This window comes from Ambystoma mexicanum, chromosome 2p (assembly GCF_040938575.1).
Source record: "Ambystoma mexicanum isolate Mex_15411 chromosome 2p, UKY_AmexF1_1, whole genome shotgun sequence".
NCBI lineage: Eukaryota > Metazoa > Chordata > Amphibia > Caudata > Ambystomatidae > Ambystoma > Ambystoma mexicanum.
Window position 1 is genome coordinate 366,701,013 of NC_090923.1, and position 22,685 is coordinate 366,723,697.

At 46.3% G+C, this 22,685-nt stretch overlaps 1 protein-coding gene across 1 annotated transcript in view; it reads right to left on the reverse strand.

Moving 5' to 3' along the window:
• Positions 1 to 22,685, reverse strand: part of ATXN7 (ataxin 7) — a 950,731-nt gene that overhangs the window by 202,700 nt on the left and 725,346 nt on the right. The window contains exons 8-9 of the mRNA XM_069643713.1: positions 17,075 to 17,273; positions 10,080 to 10,201 (exon numbers count right to left, since the gene is read on the reverse strand). Coding sequence (XP_069499814.1) covers positions 10,080 to 10,201; positions 17,075 to 17,273 — 321 coding nt within the window. The remainder of the gene's footprint in view (positions 1 to 10,079; positions 10,202 to 17,074; positions 17,274 to 22,685) is intronic.

The window sequence follows — 22,685 nt, forward strand, 5'->3', positions numbered from 1 at the left end:
CCATTGGATGAAGGAATCCAAAGAAGAACTTGAAAGACGCTTGCTGCAACTCGTGGACCATTGGTTTGCCCGGTGAAGCCCTGCTGCATTGCTGAACCTCTGAATTCGCCTTGACTAGAGAAGCCCTGCAAAGGACGACTTCTCCCCTTGGGTTAGTGGGACCAATCAACCCCAAAGTGAACTCGTCTGGACATCCTCTGAGCTGGCTGTACTTCCATTGCTGCTGCAGGAACCGATTGCCAGGGAGGGCAACACCAGATCGGGTGCATTGTTTTTCAGTCAGACCCGAGCTACAGGAAGATCCTCCGGACTCCCATGAAGTAGGACTGATCAAGCCTGAGCCACCTCAGAGTGCTGGACTCCAGAAACGAGGAAAGTCCATAAAGGTATCCGAGAACGGCAGTGGTGCTGTTTGTGAGAGCCACGAGGAGCTGAAACCACCAAGTGCTGCTAAGCCGCTAACCTTCCATTTGTGGTGCAGGAGTCACCAGACGTCGTCCTTGTCCCCACGACTGAGGCTCAGGAACAACAGGATCTGCAGAACAGACGCCAGCTGGTACTAACCTTGCTGTATATACTTTGTATAGATTTCCACCGTGCACATTTGTATAGATTTCCACCCTGTACCTCAGAATGGTTTTGTTATGTATATCTGGAAATTGCATAGACTGTCAGATTGCTGTATAGTTGTAAATTCTGTTGCATTGCTGCATATTTGTAAATCTTGTAAAACTGCTTTTTTCTGTTTCTTCATAAACTGTATTTTAGCAACATGTAAGATTAGCACCCAGCTACCTAAGGGCTGAGAGAGCTCTATAAATAAACTAAAATTGAACCATTTAATCTAACCAAAATGTACTGTAAAGTTAAGAGGACTTGCTGCTTGTGGTGTAGCCTTACTTGTTCTCAGTGGAGTCTTGTCTTGGTGGCCCTTGCAGAGTTGCTTGCAGCTTTGCCCCTCACAACTTGTGGCCCTTAAAGTGATTTTATTTCTACAAACTTTTCTAAAAACATTGTGCAAGACTTAATTACCTGCAAAGATGATCTTCAGCTCCCCTAGACTTTGTTCAACGAACATTGACTGTCCTGGCTCCCCGATAGACTCTTCTACCTTTAACTCTGTGCCTTTACCTTTCCCCCAGGAAAGGGTTAATATTTACTTTGCATTGCAGGGTTCAAAAAGTACTTACCAATTTATGAATTATTTGTTAACCTTTGTTTTGTTCCCCAATCTAACCTTTGCACCAAACTCAGTATTGCTCTAAATGTGCCAGTGATAAATCAATGTCCACAGTATCCTAGCTATTTAAGTCACCTGAGGGTGTAGGAAGTGACTGTGTGCCATCTCCAATTGGTAGAAACTAAGTGTGTTTTGAAGTATATATTTTTTTAAACTTTATTTTTGGTTGCAATTCACATTACACACGCATTAACCACCCAATGATACAGGATGCACATAGTATAAACTTTGTTTTCTCCCATTCATCTCAATATATAAAACATTGCATTTTCTGATGTTAGGCGTATATTGCTGGCGTTAAGGCACACAGTTCAGTCAGAATCTGACTCTCCAGAGCTTGGTGAGGTGGTAAGAAGGTAAGTTCTGAATGCTGACCATATGTCTTTAGGTCTACACGCAGAGGGGACTAGTCCTATGTATGTTTCTTCACATTCGTGCACGTAGGTCAGTGCTGTTAGGAATTGTTCTGCGCAAGGGGCGTGGGCGCTTTTCCATTTCTGCAAGATACATTTCTTAGCCACTACACATGCAATATTGAACAGCCTCCTGGTTTTTTCTGGGAGTTTTCATATGTCGCCGAACAGATATTTTTGGGGGTTGAGTTGTGCAGGGATTTGTGTAATGTCTTCCAGTATGCTTGCTACTTGCCTCCAGAATCTAGTTATTTTAGGGCAGGCCCAATACATGTGGTATGAATCAGCTTGAGGGTTATTGCATTTGGGGCAGTTTGTGGACCATTTTGACTGGGGTATAGTGAAGTTTATTGAGCATTTTGAATTGTACGAGTCTGAGCCTCGCATTGAGGGAGACTTTTTGTAAGGAGGCAGTATCTGGTCCACATTCCTTCCTCTATTGTTATACCCATGTCTTCTTCCCAGGAGGTCTTCATATTATTGGAGGAATTCGTGTGTGTTTGGACTATGTTATATAGTGTGGAGACGCCTATGCCGGGCTGTGCATGAAGTGCCTGGTAACAGGGGTGCTCGGGCGGTTCAGCTGGATATGATGGCCAACGTTTCTTGAACGCTGCCCTCATGCGGGGATATTGTAACGTGACGAGATGACCCCGCCCCACTGTGTCTGCGAAGTCTTCAGGGGTAACGAAACTACTGTTAGGAACATGGCCTTCATTGTGATGTTATAGTTCGGAATCCAGGCTTTCTGTATAGCGGGGGGTCGAACGTGGGTGCGATGCCCGGTAAATTCCATAATGGAGCTTGGGAGTCGTAGGGGATTTCAATATGGAGGCGCCTGCTGATTGCAGCCCATGCTGCGATTGTGCAAGATGCGGGGTCATTCGCATTAGTCTTTGTAAGATTTCGCAAAGATTATAGATTGCAAGTCCGCTGGGCGGACCGAGTGCCGTTCTATGGAGACATGTGGTGCTTCTATTGTGGGGTTCTGCCAGTATTTGGCGTACTGAGCCTGTGACACTAGGTAATACAGCAGCAAAGCCCCCCCTCCCCCGTGTCGTAGGGTTCCACCTGTTTTTCCCATTTGAGCCTGTTGGCACCCCTTTTCCAAATGAATGGGGTTGCCAAGGGCCGTAGGTTTTCAAAAAAAGGTTTGCCTGGCCATATTGGGACATTATTGAAGATATATAGGAGCTTGGGGAGGATTACCAGTTTGAGTACTGCTATCCGACCAGTCAGTGATATGGGCAATCTAGTCCAGACTTGGAGTTTAGTGTGGATCGTCTGCAATGTGGATTTGTAGTTATCTATATATAGTGACTGTTTGTCTCTAGATACCAGGATCCCCAGATATCTGATGTAATCAGGGGACCATCTTAGACCATGTGTGCATGAGTGGCAGGTGGAAGCCTGTGTCAGTGGGAAGATTTCATATTTGGCTGTATTGATTTTGTACCCTGAATGTAAGGTGATGTCCTGTATTACTGCCAGTATGGGTTCTAGGTTGTTCTCAGGTTTACATATGTACAATAAGGCATCGTCCGCATACAATGAGATAGATTGGTAGATGCCGGACAACTTTATGCCCCTCATTTCTTGTTCTCTTCTGCTTGCAGCTGCCGTTGGTTCGATAGCGAATGCAAAAAGGATGGGGGAGACGAGCGAGCCGGAGCTCAAGGCTTCCTCCCATACACAAGTTAATATAGGGGATAGTATTGCTGTGTATGTTTTGTAGCGGTTGGAGCATAGGCCATCAGGACCTGGGGTTTTTCCAGCTGCCAGTGACTTAATCGCCACAGCGATTTTCTCCTTAGTTATTTCTTTTTCAAGGGCAAGGTTGTCCTCAGGTGTAAGTCTAGGGAGATCGATCTCGTTCAAGTATGTTTCAATGTCTTCCTGACTTCGTGTATCGTGGTTTGCGTATAGGCTGGTGTAATATTTAGCAAATTCGGCATTGATTTCTTCCTCTGTGTGCACGGGATCACCTTTGTCATAATGCTAGTGATGGGGGCATGATTGTATTCATTTCGTAATATACGTGCCAAGTGGTTTCCTGCTCTATTTCCTTCACCATATCTACGGGCCCTGGTTGGAGCAGACATGTATTGTAGTTCTTGGATTGCTTGTTCATTAAATCTAAGGTGGTGTGCATTGATATCGGCCAATGTGTTCTTGTTGTGCATTACACTATAATCGTTTAAGGGTCTTCAGGTGCGTTTCGGTCTTGTTCAGATTGGATCTGACACTTTTCAGGAGGCCAGTAGTTTTAGACATAAGATTACCCCTCACCCAGACCGTGTTCAACTGAAAGAATTCCTCCGTCTCAATTTGCAGCGATTCAACCACGTTAGGGTCCTTCAGGATATTTGGAGGCATTCTCCAGCGCAGAGTTGGTCGTTTAATGTTCTGGAGTGATATCTCAAGCGTAACAGGGGAGTGGTCAGAGAGTGTACGGGGGAGTATTTCACAGCTCACTACAGAGCTCAGCAGAAGAACGGATATGAACCAGTAGTCTATCCTGGATTCGGAGTCATGGGCTGATGAATAGAAAGTGTATTGACGGTCTGTAGGGTGCACCCCTCTCCAGGCATCTGTCAGAGCTCTGTCCTGCAGGGCTTGATGTATGGTATTGGCGGATCTGGTGAGTGTCCTTTGTCGACTGAAGGACCTGTCCAATAGTACATCTAGGATAGTATTAAAGCCTCCACCCCATAGCACCCATGTATCAGTTGTTGTGTCGATTTCGTTGAGGAGATGAGCGTAAAATTTCGGATCATCTGTGTTTGGACCATAGGAGTTGACCAGTACCATTTTTTCCCCCGCCACTGTGCCCCATACCACTACGTATCTACCCAAGGGGTCAATTTTTCTTTTTTCAGGGGCAAACCCGAGCAAAGGCTGTATCAATGTGAGGACACCTCTGTTCTGTGACGAGTATTCAGTATAATAACCGTTGCCCCATTGTTTCAACACATTTTCATTAGTCTCCCGCAGTGCATGGGTCTCCTGAAGCATTAATATGTGCGAGCGGTGCCTGTTAACGTATGCCCCCACTTTACTGGATTTTGCTCTGTTCAGACCTCGGATGTTCCAGGTTAACAGCTTAAGTGTCAACCGGCTAGAGGTGTGTGATCTCTGTGCCATTTCAGTGAGTTACAGTCAGTCTTGGGAGGAAGGGGTGCCACTATTGGCGGGGGGGGGGGGGGGGTTGGGGGAGAGGGATTCAGCGCATGACTGATTGCATTTTTAACATTAAACACAACAGTTAACTGCTTCCCAAATTTCCCAACTGGGGCTTTCGACGTGAACGACCATATATCTGGCCAATTAAACAGACCAAAGTTCCCAGTACCCACCCCCACCCACACCCTCTGGCCCAACTTGATGAACCCCATTTAAAACCCTGTAGTTTCACTCTTGGAGGGGGACGAGTGCTGCAACACCGATTTCGTAGCCGAGCGCATCTCATCCGGCTATCTTTAATGATTGGAGACTAATAAAGCACACAACTAAAAGAACAGTTCTGCCTCTCTCTGGTGACATAAAAATGTGCGTCTTGCTGACGAAAGGAGGAGGTTAAGTGCTGTGGTCGATCAATATGCCATGAGATCTATACCGGCTGCTGCAGAAGATTTTGATCAAGTTCGTTTCTTTCAGGAAGTAGGGGAATGGTGGATTCCACATAGGCCAATGCAGCTGCCGGGGAATCAAAGGTGCGCACGTTCGCCGTGTTGTATGCGTAGCTTTGCTGGAAACAGTAGAGCATATGGGACCTGTCTCACCCGCAGCTGACGTTTGATGGATTCATAGGAACGTCTCTCGGTTTGGACTCCCGCAGAGAAGTCAGGGTATATGTGTATATTGTCATTGCCGTGTCTCAAAGGGCCCTTTCTCTTGCCAGTCTCAAAACAGCATCTCTATCTCTGTAATTTAGTAGCTTTGCCACAATCGAGCGGGGGGGGGGGGTCACCTGGTTTGGGTGGTGGGGCCAGAGTGCGATGTGCCCGTTCAACCAAGAATTGAGGCAAAAAGGAGTCAGAACCAAGGAGGGTCCTCAAGAGGGTTTCGATCTGAGTTTCCATCGGGCCTTTGCAAAAGGATTCTGCCAAGCCGACAATGCGTATATTGTTCCTTCTCGACCTCGACTCCAAATCACCACACTTATCAGAGTTGGTTCATTTTGCTTTTCAAGACCGTAATGTCATGAGTGTTTTGGTGGGTCGAGTCTTCGTTTGCACTTATTCTGTTTTCGGCATCCATGATTCTGGAACTTTCGTCATCTACCCTGGCTTTCAGGAAACCTATTGTGGAGACAATATCGTCTAATTTGACATTTATTGCCAGGAACCCATTTTGGACCGTTAGGAGATGGTTGAACTTGGAGTCTTATGTTGTAGGAAGGTCATAAGCGGTCGATGGGCCCGAGGCCTCTGAGGGTGTTTGTGAAGGAATCCATCGGCCTGGTCTTCCTGCCTTTAACCACGTTTTTTCCAGGCATCATGCATGTGTCCACTTGTTTACATCGGTTGTTGTGAGGATCGTGGGTGGTCACGGAGGGACGGTCCGCCTCGGTCTGCGAGTAGGCCTGCGCCCACGGCGCCCTCGTAGTCGGGTGATTTCGGCCGCAACAAGTACAGGTTTCTGGTTCTGATGGTCAATCTGTCCCGCCACTTGGCGAATGAATCGGTGTAGGCAGCAAAGGGAGGTGTATCAAAGGTTACTTGCCTTTATGATTTGAACAGCATTAAACGTGTATTCCGTCTGCCCCACCAGCGTTCTCTGGAATGGACTGTGTCCTCCCACGTATCTGTTATTGCAGTATTCCCAAGCTTGTAGTCTGCCCGTTGCTTAGTGCTGCGCCGAGGGGTGGCAGGTTACTTGTGCAATGGAGTGGGTTGCGCCGTGGGACGCATGTCTGGTGGTTTTGTCCAGCTTAAGCAGTTTCCGCAAGCGCCACTGTTTCTCCCTATAGTCTCAGGAACAGATTGTGCCCCCTTGCGTGGTTGTGTATTCGTGTGGATTACGCTGGAAGGAGTTAAAAAATCTCCACCAGGAACACTTATGCTTGGGGGTGTGCTGCCCTCTGCCCAAGTCGTATACAGCTATGAAGGGGATTCCAGGACGTCTAATACAAAGGGGCACCAACTGTTGAGACCGTTCCGTCCCTGTGCCAGTAATGCTAAGTTAGGAGTACTCATCTTAGTGCGGGTGCATCAGAAGGGTTGATCGGGTCTGTGCCCCAACTTATTTATTTATTTATTTTTACATTTGTAAAGCGCACTACAGCCCCAAGGCATTGAGGCGCTGTTTACATGAAAGTGTACGTAGTCATGTGTACATTAGGACATGCGGTTACTTGGTTACAACATATGTGCTAGGTTACAGAGTACAGATGGGAATGCGGCGCCTGTCTTTTAGACAAACAGGCTAGTTTTAATGGCCTTGCGGAAAGCTAGGTGAGAGTCGATTACCCTAAGGTGTGAAGGTAGTGCGTTCCAGTGGGTGGCAGCGATGGCTGGGAAGCTGGAGCCCCCTGCACGCACTCTGCAGGTTTTGGGCTTGGTGATCAAGTTGGTGTAGGCTAGCCTGGATGGCTTTGTGGAAGTGGGGAAGGCGATGCGCTGGGCGAGGTAGGGGGGTGCCAGATCATGGAGGCATTTGTGAGTGATGGAGAGGATTTTAAAGATGATTCTTTGTTTGACAGGAAGCCAGTGAACCTGTCTCCTTAGGTCTGATATGTGGTCCTTTTTTGGGAATCCCGTGGCAGCCCTAAGGGCATTGTTCTGGACAAGTTGGAGTTTGGCGATGTTTTTGCTGGAGGTGCCTCCGAGGAGAGCATTACAGTAGTCCAGTCGTGAGCCGATAGTGGCTCTAGCGATGGTAAGGCAGTTCTGTGTCGTTAGGAAGGGTCTTACTGCGTTGAGCAGTTTTGAGTAGTATGCTGAAGAGGCAGCAATGGCGTTAACCTGTCTATTCATGGTGAGATTAGAGTCAAGGTAGACACCCAGAGTTTTTACTGTATGGGACACAGCGATGGGTATATTATCGATGGTGAAGGAGCGATATTTCTTGTTGAGGTTGCCCAGGATGGTAGGTGACCCAACGAGCAGAAGCTCGGTTTTGTCACTGTTTAGGCATAGCCAATTTTCAGCCATCCAGGCTTGGATAGTACAGTAGATGGAGTTGAGGGATATCCTATCTGCCTCAGTCACCTGTGAGGGGGATGAGCACCTGGGTGTCATCAGCGTAGTTAGTATATGAGATACCCAGGGTGTCAAGAAGGTTGAAAAGGGGCCTAGTAAATAGGTTGTAGAGGGTGGGCGCAATGCAGGAGCCCTGAGGAACCCCACATTTGATCTGACTAGGGGAGGAGCATGCTGAGTCTGAGAAGACTTTCATGGCCCTATCCTGTAGAAAGGAGGTGATCCAAGCACATGCTTTAGGGGAGAAGTTAGCTGCGATGGAGAGGTGATGGCAAAGAGTATTATGGTCCACGAGGTCAAACGCGGCCGATAGATCAAGAAGCAGAAGGAGCGCTGGTTTACCAGCGTCTCTGATGTCGTCCAACTTGCGATGAGATTGTTCAATCCAGAGGAGCTCAAGTATTTCTCCCTCCACCACTACAGAGGAGGCATGCTGCGGCAGTTGGCTCCTGGGTCATGCTGTGTCAAAAGGATGCCGCCGGCCCTAGGGGCGAGACAGTCTGCACACGTGCGGAGAAAGTTTATATGGTGTAGGAGGGCTTTTTTACCACGGATACCTTCTACAGTGGCCCCCTGCTCAAGTATCCGATGGACTCGCACTCAGTGTATATTCAATGGCGCATGCTACGTTCATGAGGCTGTGGGTGGCAGAGTACTGCGGCCACATGTACAACGCGCTCTGGCGCTGGTGGCCCGCGTGATCACGGTCGCGGCCGGCCAGATGGCCTAGAACAAGGGGCACTGTCTTTTCCTTCTTTTTTCCCCCTACTTCTCCTTTCTTTTCTTTTACTTTTGATGTGCACCGGGTGCCGCCGGATGCAGGATGGGGCCCGCCGCCAGCTATTGGGGCTCAAGGCCGTCAGCACCACATAGGGCAGCGCTAGGACCGAAGATCGCCTCCAGCGCATGGGGGGTAGGGACAAGTTGGGCACATGCAGATCAGGAGGAGATCAGGGGACAAACTGCTTCTTCTACCAGAGGGGACCTCTGTCGTCGTTGTGCATATGTCGTCCTCTTCCCGACAGCGGTGAGTCGGTCCAGGTCGAGGGTTTCTCCGTCTGCACAGTCCACAGAACCCGGGCCGCCCACTGCAGGGCCCACACACTTCCTGGAGCCGGGGCACACGCGTTGTTTCCTCTGGAGCCGGGGAGCAGTGTAGGGCTTTCCTCTCGCGTTGCAGCTTGTATCTGGGCAATCCGGTCGGATTTCTCCAGGTGGGCGGGACAGCCACCATTATCAATGCCAATGGTGTGGTAACGCAGAGGAAGGCAGTTTAAGGATATATTTATAGCAGGATTGTACGCCAGAGGGGAGCTCGACACTCAGGTGGCCATCTTGTTGCGCAACAGCGCCCCCTCCGTTTTGAAGTATATTTTGAAGTCGCATGTTTTGCTCCGCTCTGTAGAAGGCTTATATAACTGACTTAAATAAGTTAATTGTTTAATCACTTGAGCGCAAGCGTTTATTTGAATACTTGTAATTGTGAATCTGTGTGAAAGCCCTACTGCTCACATTGACCCCTCGAGATAAGTAGGGCTGCTCAGCCACACTACCAACCTGCATAGTACAGACTTATACCAAAGGTTAGGTTCCTATTGCCAGGAGGTCAAGGTTTTTGTAGTCTTCCAAAGGATACTGCACACAATCTTGCTTAACTGCCATAGAACAAAGAAAACCTTTGTGGCCATTCCTCAAGCTAAAATGGAAAATGCCTGAGCTCAAACGAGGAATATCAGTAATTAACATGAGCAAATAAAGTGTAAAAGATGGACAGGCAGTGACATGATCAACACAACACTACAATAACGGAGCACATGCTCCATCTGGAACAAACGGGAGCAATTAGTGATGATGGCGAGTGCATATTCAAATTTTCTGAAACGTGGGACAGCAGAATTCAACCCACCACTCCGATTCAATCGCCAAGATTAGTTTCCCATTCTAACTTCAGGAGAACATTTTGCTAACCATATGGGAACATGTAAAGTGCTGTTAAACAGTTTATCAATCATAAACTGTTAATTGGGAAAGCTGGGCTAAAGCTAGTTGAAGAGAAAACCACTTCCTTTCAACTACTATTCAGGAAGAATAGGGACTGATGGTTGTCATGTTTCTGTAGTAATATCCACATGAAATGTTTGAAAGAATTAACAACTTGATATCTTTATCAGGCATTTAAACATTAGTATTTAAAAATATCAAAGCAGTAGACATTTTACGTACTTCCACATCTGTGAATTAAGATGCTTATCCACCATGAAATTAAGTGCACATCGGATATGGTCCCACCGCTTATCGTACACGAAACAACCTCTTCCAATCCGTCGACTCCCAAATGAGCAAACCTAAAATTAAAAAAGAAATAAAAAGTTAAATTAAACTTCAGTTTATTGCTTAATCCATCTGGGAATGTGATTTTTTTTAATTAAAGCTTTTTTGCAATTTTCAATCCACAGATTTATATGGGAAAGCCTCTCTTTTGGTTTGTTTTGAGCCAAGTACTGACTTTATGGCAGTCAGTAAAGCCTTCTGCTTTACTCTATTCTTATCGGGAAACTGATTATTCCCCAAGACCATCAGTACTGAGAGACTGTCAATTTGCTAGCGATATATAAAAGATATATTTAATATATTTACACTGGAATCACTTTCAGACGTTTACGGTAGAACACTTAGGAATACTAGATAATACACTTCAAAGGGCACTTTTGTGTTTGTTTGTGGTTACATTTGTAGCAACACTAGAAAAGAGAAATACATGGTTATCGTTTTATCGGTAATTGCCCACTCATGCGGTTTTCAACAGGTCATTCGGTAATGCATTTACTCTGCAAACAGAAAAGTCACTTAAAGGGAGGAAAATAAGTGGTTAGTGCAACATGAGCTTAGTTCAAGATTATATTGACCGTTTCTTTCTCCTGGCAAGCCTTCAGTCCAAAAACACAACCCTAGCTAAAGGCAGTTCGGAAAGCGCTTGAAGTCTTGACAAACAGCGAATAATTAACAGTTCCTGCAGATTATTTCCAGTGTCTAAAGTAATTGAATAAGCAAGTTATCAACTAACAAAGGAGACTTAAAAACTGACTCAAGAAGGGGACACAAGCAGCAGCTTGGGTCAGAGGTAACAGGGTTTGCCCTGGACACCTCTATGTGCACTCCAATGCTCTAGAGAGACTTCTTGGAACCAGGTAAGCAATACCTTTATCCCGCCACAGTACCTACAGTTTGAATAAAGTGTTTGTGTTGGTCCCTCTGCAATGTGGCAGCTCTGGACCCGACCTCTGGATTCCTTGGTCTGGTGACGAAAGCAGGACAATGGACGGAGTTTCTCAGCAGCAGTCTCGAGGGAGGACCTGTAGCACAACTTTCCGCAACTTTTTGGTTCACTCTGGTTTTGGCGCCTTTTCAGCAGCACCAACAAAGGACAAGGATCGTCCGGTCAATCCCCTTGGCTTTCTACAGCACGACTCTGGTGGGGGGTTGGGGGGTCTGTGCTAGTCGAATCGGATCCCTGGAGTGTCCTCACGGGCTCCACACGAATTTGATCAGATTCTGCATTTCCACAACAATCTTAAAACTGAGGAAGTGTTGTGAAGTGTATTTTTATTGTTGCATATTACCCTTTCTAAAGAAGGCTTATTTAAAACCAACCGTTAAATAATTATTTTACTTTAAAACCTTAAGCATTAGTGTTATTTGGATACTTGTAACTGTGAAACTCGATGTTTCATCTCTACAGCTTACATTCACCCCTCTTGAGATAAGTCTGGCTACTCAGTCACTCTACCAACTTGTGTAGTACAGACCTATACCAATAGGTGGGTTACCAATTACCAAGCGGACAAGGCTGGTGTAGTCTCTCAAAGGGTTACTACATCCTGTCTTGCCCACATGGATGCCCACAAGGTTCCAGACGAAACTGCGCTTTGGGAGATGAGGCACAGCAAGTTGGCACAGGTCCCAGGGTATTGGGAGATTGAAGCCAAGGGCCGTCACAGCTATTCTTGGGCAGGTTAAAAATGCAGTTGGTCTCGAGACTGGTTAGGCCCATCAGTCCAAAGGGGTGGGGATGGGAGGGCGGGGGGGATGTGCGAGGGGGGTTTGGAGCAACAGTGGTTACTCAGCAGGCACTGGAGGAGACTTCAGATGTCCTTCGGATTTTTCTTTCCAGTGGTCGTCAAGTTTGGCTCCAGGACCCTCGTCTTTTATGTAGCACCAGGCTGGATCCAACCATCACCTGGCATTCATTCAGGCAAGGGGGATGGCATGTCCACAAAGGGCTTTCCACTTTAAGGCACTCGGAGACCCTTGCAGGCTTTCACAATGAAGCCTGCCAAAGATCAAAGACCTAGTAGGACCTCTACAACCCAGGTAGGCAGAAGGCACTCAAGAAAGAACAAATCATGATATGGCAAAAAAATGAAATAATTTACAGCCCCAATTTTAGGTCACTAGTGACCAATGTGTCCTTTACCGCAGCTGCGAGAACACTCTGCAAGGAAAGTACACGAAAAGTCGGTAGAAAATAGCACTGCCACCAGCCATTCAGATGAACTTGTCACTGTAACTAGAAAGTTACAGAAGGGGAGGAGGCATTGTGCCCCCTCAGCACTCCGCATAAGGTGGGGTGTGCTGATCCCAGAAAATAAAAGTCAGGGAGGATAAAAATTGTCCCCTTGTCCTTGATAAAGACTTATTGCAAGGAAAAGAAAACTGGAAGCTCAACGAGCTCCTAGCAACACTGCAAAGAAAGTGCTGTGTGCTGCAACAATACATTGAAGATGCCCCAATATTTGAAAGAAAGCATGACTCCAAAAAGATAAGTGTTAAGCAAGACTGTATGCAGTACCCATAAGGTGCACTACAACAACCCTGACCTCCTGGCAATAATAGCACAACCTTTCGTATAAGTCTGTACTACACAGGTTGGTAGTGTGTGGACGAGTAGCCAGGCTGCTCTCGAGAGGGGTCAATGTGAGCTGTAGCGGAGTTATACAGAGGTTCACAGTGACAAGTATTCAAGTAAACACTTACACACAGGGTTTCTTGATAAAACAATTATTAATTTATTTACCAGTCAGTTAATGTAAGCCTTCCTCAGAAGGGAGCACTGTAAAACACAACACAAATACTTCATAATTAAACAATCTTAGTTCAGAATCAGTTAATACCCATTTGGGATGGCATACAGCAGCTACCTACACCCACAGGTGACTTCAATTGTTAGGGTGCTGTTGACATTACTATATTACTGTTGCCATTCAGAATTAGTTAAGAGCAAGTAAAAAGGAAAAGATTATTAAAGCAAACAAGTTACCACAATTATTTCTTGAGCAGGCAAATACTTTCAGATCCTCCAATAAGTCATTCAGTTCAAACGGGCTAAGCCAAAGTCAATAGGCCAGAGTCTAGATAGGCTGAAGCACTTCTTTGAAGGTAAGTAGAAAAGTATTTGCACAATGTTTCAGAAGTCTTTGAAGAAAAAAGATGAATCAATGTAGGGCCACAAGCTGAGTAGTAGAAGATGCAAGCAACTCTACTGCAAGAGGTAAATTCTCTTAGACTTTGAACAGTACCTTTAAAATGAATAAAAGATGCAGCAGATGACTTGTTCCTGTGCAGCTCTGCAGATTTCTCCGTACCTGGGACTCAGTCGTGGGGACAAGAGGGAAGACGTCGGGGGACTCCTGCACTGCACTCGGACGGTCAAAACTTGCAACCAGCAAAGTTCACTTTCAGTGGCTTTTCAGTGTTTCAGCTCCCGCATCTACTGCAAATAGCAACACCGCGGTTCCTGGCTGTTAGATGGACTTTCCTTGCTTCTGGGGTCCTGCACTCTGTTGAGGGGGCTCAGGATCGGTCAGTCCTGCTTCCTGGGAGTCCGGAGGATCTTCCTGGAGCTCTTGGCCAACTTAAAAGAAACACAAACTAGTGTTCCTCCCCCTGGCTCTACCGTTTCCAGCATCAACTCTGTGGAAATTCAACCAGCTCTGAGATGGATGTCCAGGTGGCTGGCTTTGGAGTCAATTGGTCCCACCAACTCAAGGGGAGAAGTCGTCCTTACAGGGGCTTCTCTGTCGATGAGAACTTGGTGTTTCAGCACTGCAGCAGGGCTTCACCAGGCAAACCAACGGTCCAGGAGTTGCAGCAGGCATCCTCTTCAAGTTCTTCTTCGGTTCCTTCATCCAGTAGTCGACTCTGACTTCCAAGCCAAAAGACTTGCCTTTTATACGGTTCTCTACCTTTCATTCCAGCCTAGCTGTCACTCACCCAGCAGGGTGGCTGTCCTTGCCGGACAGTCAGCCAGCCAATCAACACAGAGTGCATTTGGGTCACCTAGTAGACTACGCACAGGGGGGTTTCGGGCACCTCCCAACTTCCAGCCTCCCCAGACACCCTGGAGCCAGAGGCAGGCTTCACTCGTGAATCCCGCCAAAGACCAAACAAACCAAAGCGATTAAACCTGGTTTGGCGCGCAGAGTAAATCTCAAGAAGGACCTTTCCACAAAGAAATGGTGAAAAAAGAAGACCGGGGCATTTTGACAAAAACTGCACCCTCGGGTGCTTTACTGGAGCTGCGAACGCAGCCATGGTAAATGCACACAACAGTAGCAAAATCGAAACCACTGCCACCAGCCATTCAGTGAGGAAAGTGTAACAAAAATAAATGTTACAGGAGAAGCTAGACAAAAGGGGATACTAGGTAACCCCTCCAGCACCCTATTGTAAGATAGTGTGTGTTGGGTCTAGAAAGTTACAAATATAAGTAAAGTCAATTTCACTTTACTGCTCTGTGAGCCAGTAGTTTATTGAATATATGTATTTATAAAGCGCTGCAGCCCGCAGGCATCAGGGTGCTAACAAAAGGACACCGGACAACATAGGAGAACAGGACAAGTGGAGAGGTTCAGTCAGTGGGACAGAGCTTGGATGAGCAGGAGTTTACTTCAACAGTGCAGTTTTTCAGGTTTTTGAATTTCAAGTAGTTGGGCTCAAGTCGGAGATCTAGTGGCAGTCCATTTCATTTGATCTTGGCTAGGTGGGGGGAGGCTCGACCCAAGCCATTGGTTTTATTAGTTTGCCCAGTTTTGACCAGCCTTTTATTTTCCGATCTTAACGTCCGGCTAGGTACGTAGGGGCTGATTTGTTTTTTGAGATAGTCCGGGGCAGAACCATAGAGACTGATGAACACGGGACAAAGACTTGAAAGTGATACGGTCCCAGAGAAGGTATTTAAACCTTGGGGAAATCCAAGAGACTTACTTGTGTCACTGCACTAAAGCTGATGTGTGCACAATGTAAAAGATAATGCCTATGGAGTTTGTTAGACTCCACAACCAAAACAAACAGTTCATCAATCACATTAATATACATGAGTGGGAAAAAGGGTCACTCTCCAGGTTAAAAAAATCAAGGCCTCAAAATCCAGCAAAGTTGATGGGGGTCTCTAAGGTAGAGGGAATTGGCAAATTTCTGAGAATTCTCCCTAACAATAATGGACACAGCGCATTATGTTAAATTGAATTAGATTTATACAGCGCACTATAAAAAACCTGTGTGCATCACTCACGGTTTATCTGTCTAGTAATGATTGTTATTTGTGTATAGTTTAAAGAGGGGTGAATAGAGGTTTGATTATTCATCGACAACCCACAACCTGTATCTAGGCTATTGATATATAAACAGCTTTGCCATCTGGAATATCCTGCTGTGCTGTCACTGTTGCACTGTTGTGCACCACAAAGTAGGGGTTTGGGGCGGGAGCTGAACATTTTCCGTAGGCACTGGTTCACTTTTCCATCACTAATCTTCCCAGTTCCGTTATGACATCAGTCTGTGGTTCAACATAAAAAGTTACCATCTTTGTCCTTATTTTATGCATCTGGTTCTCTACCCCATTGTGAGCTATACCTACTTCACAGTGCTAACCTTTCATGCACGTCGTGGCCTCAAATACTCCATGTTATGTGTGTGTTCATTATGTGTGGTATGTGTTCGTGATTAGGCTTCATCCGGTTCTGAATTATACAGTAACTTGTTATATTAGATTACGGAATGGCTACTAAAATATATTTTTATTCCGTTATCTACACAGATATATTTTACCGTTCTCGGTATCCCATAGTTTCCAGCTACCATCAGATGGATTTGTCAATAAACACTGGCGCATAAGCATATACAGTGCTTATTGGATAACTGTTATGCTGGATGACCGACCGGGATGAAAATGCCCTTTGGTGGTACCAGCGATAAGGAGCTACCTATTAGCATTCACCATGTAACAATGTTTTGAAGCGAAAACGTAGCGCTTGAAAGTGCAAAGAATCTATATCTTCTCACGAAAGGAACACCATGTGCATAATTAGAAAGTTTGGCTTGTTTAACATAAGGACACAACAATTGGAGTACTGGGATTAAACGAAGCGCAATCGGGGTATCATGAGGAAGTTATAAAGAACATTGAAAGCATGCGATGTTCGCTAGCTATAACAGGTATGGCAAAAAAAAGATTGTTCATTTTGTGGACTTAATATGCTCTTGTGAACGTTCTTTGATAAATAAAAGCACCTGTTACATTGCAGACTATTGATGTTTTATTAAAAAAATTATGCTTTCTTATCCTATTTGGGACAATAAAAAAACGTTACACACTGAGAGGATGTGTGTGTTTAACTTCCTGGTTCTGCGTTAAGTGACGTTACGGCATGGGTGATGACTGGGCACTTTTGGCTATGCTGGCCACGGACATCATGAAAATAGGTGGAGCATATCGTTTAGACTAGTGATGTCAGCCTCAGGGGCAGGCGAACTGTATTCTTGCCGCAATGGCACTTGAACTTCAGGCGATGCATCAACAGGTAAGATTAGCATAAGATGGGTGCGCCCAACCTGTTTTCGCATGTGTAAAAGTGAGGAAAACTAAGGTAAAATGCATAGGAAAACATTTTAAGATCGATTTCCGTATGCTTAAAAATACATGCCCGAACGACCGGGATAACATTTTTGAGCGAACTTCCCCTTTAAGTATATTCTGCGCATGGTATTGTTTTTTTTATTATTATTTTATTGATTGTACCCAATGCTTGAATCATTTATTTTTTGTTATGAATTGTATAAATAAAGTGTTAAAAAAGTAACATTCCTAAAGATTGACATGATAGCATGTTACAATGACATGAAACAGAACATACAGTGTTAAAGTTCAATAGTCCACTTACAGCTGCAGGCCGAGGATGATGACCAGAATAGTGACAGTCCAGTTTTTCAGAAAATTCTTCTTTTTCATCACCTTCACCATCATCACTAGATAACCGAGAAGTTGGTTCAACTGCAGGCACAACAGGGTGTGGAGATTCATGGACTGATGGAGCGTCGCTGGGGGCATTTATACTGTGTAAGACTGGGTTTCCTGTAGGCCTAAAAGATCAAAATTACTGAAATTATCAAAGTTACATACAGCAACAGCATTCCTATAAGTCATCCTCATTTGACACATTGTTTCAAAACTCATCCTGCAATAAAATTTGAAATGAAAACATTTTGAAAAGTAGATCTGCATTATGCTATCTATGAGCTAACATGACAGCTAAAATGTACTGCAAAAACAAAAAATAAGCTCTGAATTTTTCCACAACTATGTCTCGTTACCCTAATCGTAACAAATGTATACTAAAGAACATCAGTTTATGGGATGATGAACAGCCTATTTTACAACAGTTCACAATCTTGTCTAGCTCAACATAAAAAATCTATTTTCACTTTTTTTCCTAACCATCTGCAAGCAACGCCAGCATTCTGCAATCTAACACCCCTAGTAGAATAGAGTTACAATCATTGCAATAAAGCACATTTATGGAAGAAGTCTATTGGACTTTCAAACAGAATAAGAATGCAACACTGCCAAATAACCTTAAAATACAGTAGCTTTGGAGACCAGTGGGGCAGGAAAGGGGGGGGGCGGGGTGACGGACAGAATGCACGCTTAATCCACTGTCTCCCTCGCCCAACAGCAAAAGAATGAGAAAAATGCGGGAAAAGCAACGCAAAAGGGGAAACCAATGCAAAGGGGGCTGTTAGGTAACATTTTTACCGAACTGGTAAATCTTCCTGACCTGGGTCAACCCCAGAATATTTTGTTTTACTAGTGGGATATTTTTCCTTAATACTTCAGTGAGTGAGAACCTTTTTCCACACTCACAAAATCTTTAACTCTTTATGGGTGTCATTTTTTTGACTCTCCATAGTGTCTTTATGAAGTAATCCTCTTTAACAACTTATTGGCAATAAGTGCCTGTGGTAGCTGGGTTGCCCTAGGGGCTCCCCTTTTAACTTTTGTTTGCTAACCTTGGGTGAACTACAGTTCCCAAGGGTAGAAAGGATCTTTGGATCCCTTTTACATTTTATTCTGTGAAGCCAGCACACCCCACTTTATGTGGAGTGCTAGGGAGATACAATATATCCCCTTTCACATTAAAAACTACCAATTCTGTCACATGGACAAGCTTATCTTCAATGGTTGGTGGAAGTGATCGCTTGTATTAATTTGGTGCATCTTTACCGCGGGCTGTGTTCACATCTGCAGTAAAGGCACCTAAGGGTGCTCATTTTACCAAAATGGCCCGTCCTCTTTTTTCGCCATTTTAGTGTTTGTCATTTCTTGTTCCTTCCCCTGACATCCAGAGCAGGAAATTCCTGTGTGAGATTTTTTATCTTCGGCGGCAGTCAGCTGGACTCCCCGCCCAGGCTCCAGTCTGTGAGAGGGCAGGAAGCGAGGGAGTCGTCTTACACTGCGCCTCAATGGGGACAAATCACAGTGGGGGGGCTGGTTGCTCTGACGGGGAGAGAATGCAGAGGTTTTGCAGAGGTTTTGCTGTAGTTCTTGATATATACTGTGAATATGGAAGCTGAAGAAAAGTCGACCAGTGAAACCGAAACCGAAGGATGAAGGAAAAGCGGCTGAAACAATTTCCAGCGACCGAAGAGCCTGCTGTAGCCCTTCCTTCCAATCGACATCAAAAATGACAGCCCCGACCCAGAGCCTGGTGAGACCCACGAGACTCAGGAAGACCTGCATTTTGACCCATCCCACGCATTGCTGAGACCATGCGTTGCTGCAATACACCAATACCCTGGGATCTCGAGCCACTGTGCGGTGCTCAGTCTTCCGAATTCAGAATCTCGCTGAAACTTCGTGGGCATCTTGGTGGATCTCCAGAGAGAGTGTAGAGTCCGAAAAGTCCCCTCAGCAGAGTGCTGGACCTTTGTAACGAAGAGAATTCAACCGCAATTTTCTGTGCTCCTTGAAAAGGCGCCAAATCCACACAACCGCATTCACCCGCGAGGGAAACCTTGCCTAGAGCCTTCTTCATCGATACCTGCTGCAAAGTTCCTTCCAAGGTCTTGTTTTCAGTCACCACGACAAGGAATCCACTGACTGGTTATTTGGTTGCAGACCCTGAAGTCCTCCTGCTGCAAAATCATCTTCAATGCTGAGGTACGGTGTTGACCTTGGTATGTAATTACCTTAAGCCTATTAGGATTTCTGTGATGGGAGGCCTCTCATCCAGTGCACCCAGTCCCACTGCTAGAATCCTGCTAGGATGTCTTCTGCAAAGCCCCTGGACCCTCTTCTAGCCCTAGAACTAAAGTACTCACCAGTTTGCCCAGTTTTCATAAAGAACTGACTTTTGCTACCAAAGAACTTATCCTGACACTGCCTGTTAGTCACTAGTCCTAGTGACCCCCCCCCCCTTCTGCCACTGAGAACACTCCTGCTCCAAGAATAAGGGAAAGACTTTGAAGGGATAGGGACTTCTGCCTAGAAAATAAGTGTTTAAAAGTTACTTACTTGTAAAGAGTTGGTTGGTAACTGTAATTCTAAGAGTGAACAGTTACAAAGGTTCTTACTTATCTTGGATGTTTGATGCACTATTCTTAAAAGTATGGTTAACATATTTCCTTCCTTAGCAACTGTTTTGCCAGTCTAATAGAAAGTAGATGTGAAGGTACATTACTCTATTGTGATTAGGTTGTGCCTCTTCCAAAAAGTAAAGTGCTGGTTTCACCAGATTAGTCCTGCAGGGCAATTGTAGGAGTGTCCCCCAACTGGGTCTTGCTTCCTCCGACTTGCTCCTAGCCTGTCCAGAATAAGTCTACATTAGGTTGTTCCCTTCCTAGAATAACTGAGTCATTCAGGAAAGTGTAACATTGGGTTTTAATTTCCCCTTCATATTGAGTTTAAAAAAGGTATGTGGGTTGGGGCCAACCGAGCTGCCATGAGGACGCGATTCCTCGCTGCTCCCAGGGCCGCCAACTAAATCCTGTTTGAAATCCTGCATTCCTGAATCACCAGACATGGGGGGGAAGCTCCACATACAGCAGAACCTCCCCACAACAGGCCGCTGTGTTTTGGACCGAAACTGGTGCATAATCTGGGTGATCGGCGGCATCGCAACAGCGCGGACTGCCGGAGCGCGCTACCCAAGATGGCCGCCGGGACCGAGTGCTGGGCATAGTACACAGGGCGCCGAGGAGTCCCCGGCGCCTCGACCATTCTGAGGTGCCCACTGTTGCTGAGGCTCCCAAATCTGGCCGGGACGTGCAGACACCAGCTCCAGCAGAAATTGGCAGGGACGTAAGACAGAACCCAACGCAGGCGAACATCTGCAGGTGCCCAGTGCCCGCCGGCAGTGAGGGACACCATGGCAGAGAACTGATCCCGTCCCAGCGCCTGGGTGTAACACTGCCTGCTCTGGCGCAGATTGCTTGCACGACGGAGACTATGGCCACCCCGAAACCATGGGAACACTGTGGAAAAGACAGACGCACCATGACACCCTAAGGCCGCGCCAGGAGTAAGTGGACTAGACGTGCAGCGAGGGAAGAAACTCCCATATCTTCCAGACAAGAGGGCAGCAGAAAGTTTGCACACAGACTACAGGAGTGCCTCCCACCAGCACGACAACACAAACCAATGCGGTGCAGAAAACACCAGCCTGGAGGAAAGTTGATGCGGTGAGCTGCCTGTGCTGTGTGTGTGGCCAACGTTGGCGGAGCGGGCAGTGTATCATTTTATCAATGGGCTGTGATGGGACGTGGAAGATGAATGCCTAGAGCCTACACAATTAAACAGGGGCTCTGCCCACATCTGATGGCAATATATCTGCAAATCATATCAAATCCTGTTATATGGCCACCCACTACACTGTGAACTGACAGGTGGTTTGGGCATTGCTCTTAGGATAAACATAAGTGGTGGACGCTGATGTACAGCAAGACATTGGCAGACAATCAGCGCCAGCCACCAATCACTACGACCACCCCTTCCCCTGCAAGACCCGTGACCTCGGCCACGTATAGAGACCGAGTGAGCCCAACCTGCTGCAGAGACATTGTGAGAGGTGCTCACTCTAGGGCCACAAGCTGTTAAACTGCTATCCATACACCCTCAAATCCTATACGCGCAATGTCTCTCTGCACGGCCTGAGAACCACCACATACGCGATTGCAGCGATACACACGTCCACGCTACGACCCCTCTGACCCATTACGGTTTGTACAGCTGCCTCGACAGCTGAAGTACCAACTGGAGGAAAGGAAAAGCACCAAGACCAACAAACAAACCCATAGTGCATGAAAGGTTGCCTGCACAGGAAGAAGGCGTCACTAACACTGGAACGACCCTCACAGTGTACCAAACAACCAAAGTTACTGAAACCAAGGTGCACATTACTAAACACTAAGCATGACACTGATAAGAGTGGAATAAGTAATGTCGATGATCCAATAGGCTGATTTCCATAAAACCTGGGAACACCGGTGACAATTAGAAGTATCATGATCCCAATATCTCGCCCAGAGTGTATACCTAGTAGACCATAGTGTCAGCACAGAAGGAGGAACTAAACAACGACAGATCAGAGACTAGACTGCGCACAATGGGGAAAGATTGAAAAACCCGACCACACAAAGTAAGATAGAATATACGATTGCTGCCCCACCTCCTCAAGCAATGCAGGCTGAAACGAGTGACACACTGGCAGGGGAAGACAGCCCTATTTCCCTAAAAGACGTTATGAATGCCATCGCCAACTCAAGAACCTCCATGGAAAAAAAGATGGATGGCATTAGCACAGAAGTATCACTGCTGCGTCATGACCTGCAAAAACTCACGGCCTGCACCGGTGAAGCCGAGGGCCGCATATCAGAAACTGAGGAAGGTCTGAGAACTGAATGTACAAATGACTGACACGCTGGCACACCTCAAAGCACTCGAAGAGCGAGTGGAAGAAGAAGGCAGAGCGAGACGGAACACCCAGATCCTTGGCCTGCCAGAAAAATCCGAAGGTCCGAGCATGGAACTGTTCCTGGAACAATGGCATGGCTAGCAGACCTGTTCGCCCCTAAGAACCTATCAAAATTCTTCTGTCGAAAGAGCGGACCGAATCCCAGCGGGTAGCTATATACCAGGAGCCCCCCCCCGCGCACAGTCATAGCAAAACTCGTGAACTAGAGAGAACGGGACGCCGTACTACAGATGGCCAGAACGAAGGGTTCCATAACATACAACGGCTCCAAGATTGTCTTCTTCCCAGACTTCACCAGGGAAATACAGAAAGCGAGACAGTCCTTTGATCCACTAAAGAAACACCTTCAGACCAATGGCATAAAACAAGGATTATTATTCCCTGCACAGCCGAAAATGTATCATAACGGCACGACCGTGCACTTCACGGACCCCAGTGAGGCATGGAGCTGGGCCGAAAACCACCTGGAGAGAGACTGGAGACTGAACCACAGGCAAGATAATGGTAGAAACCTGCCACGACC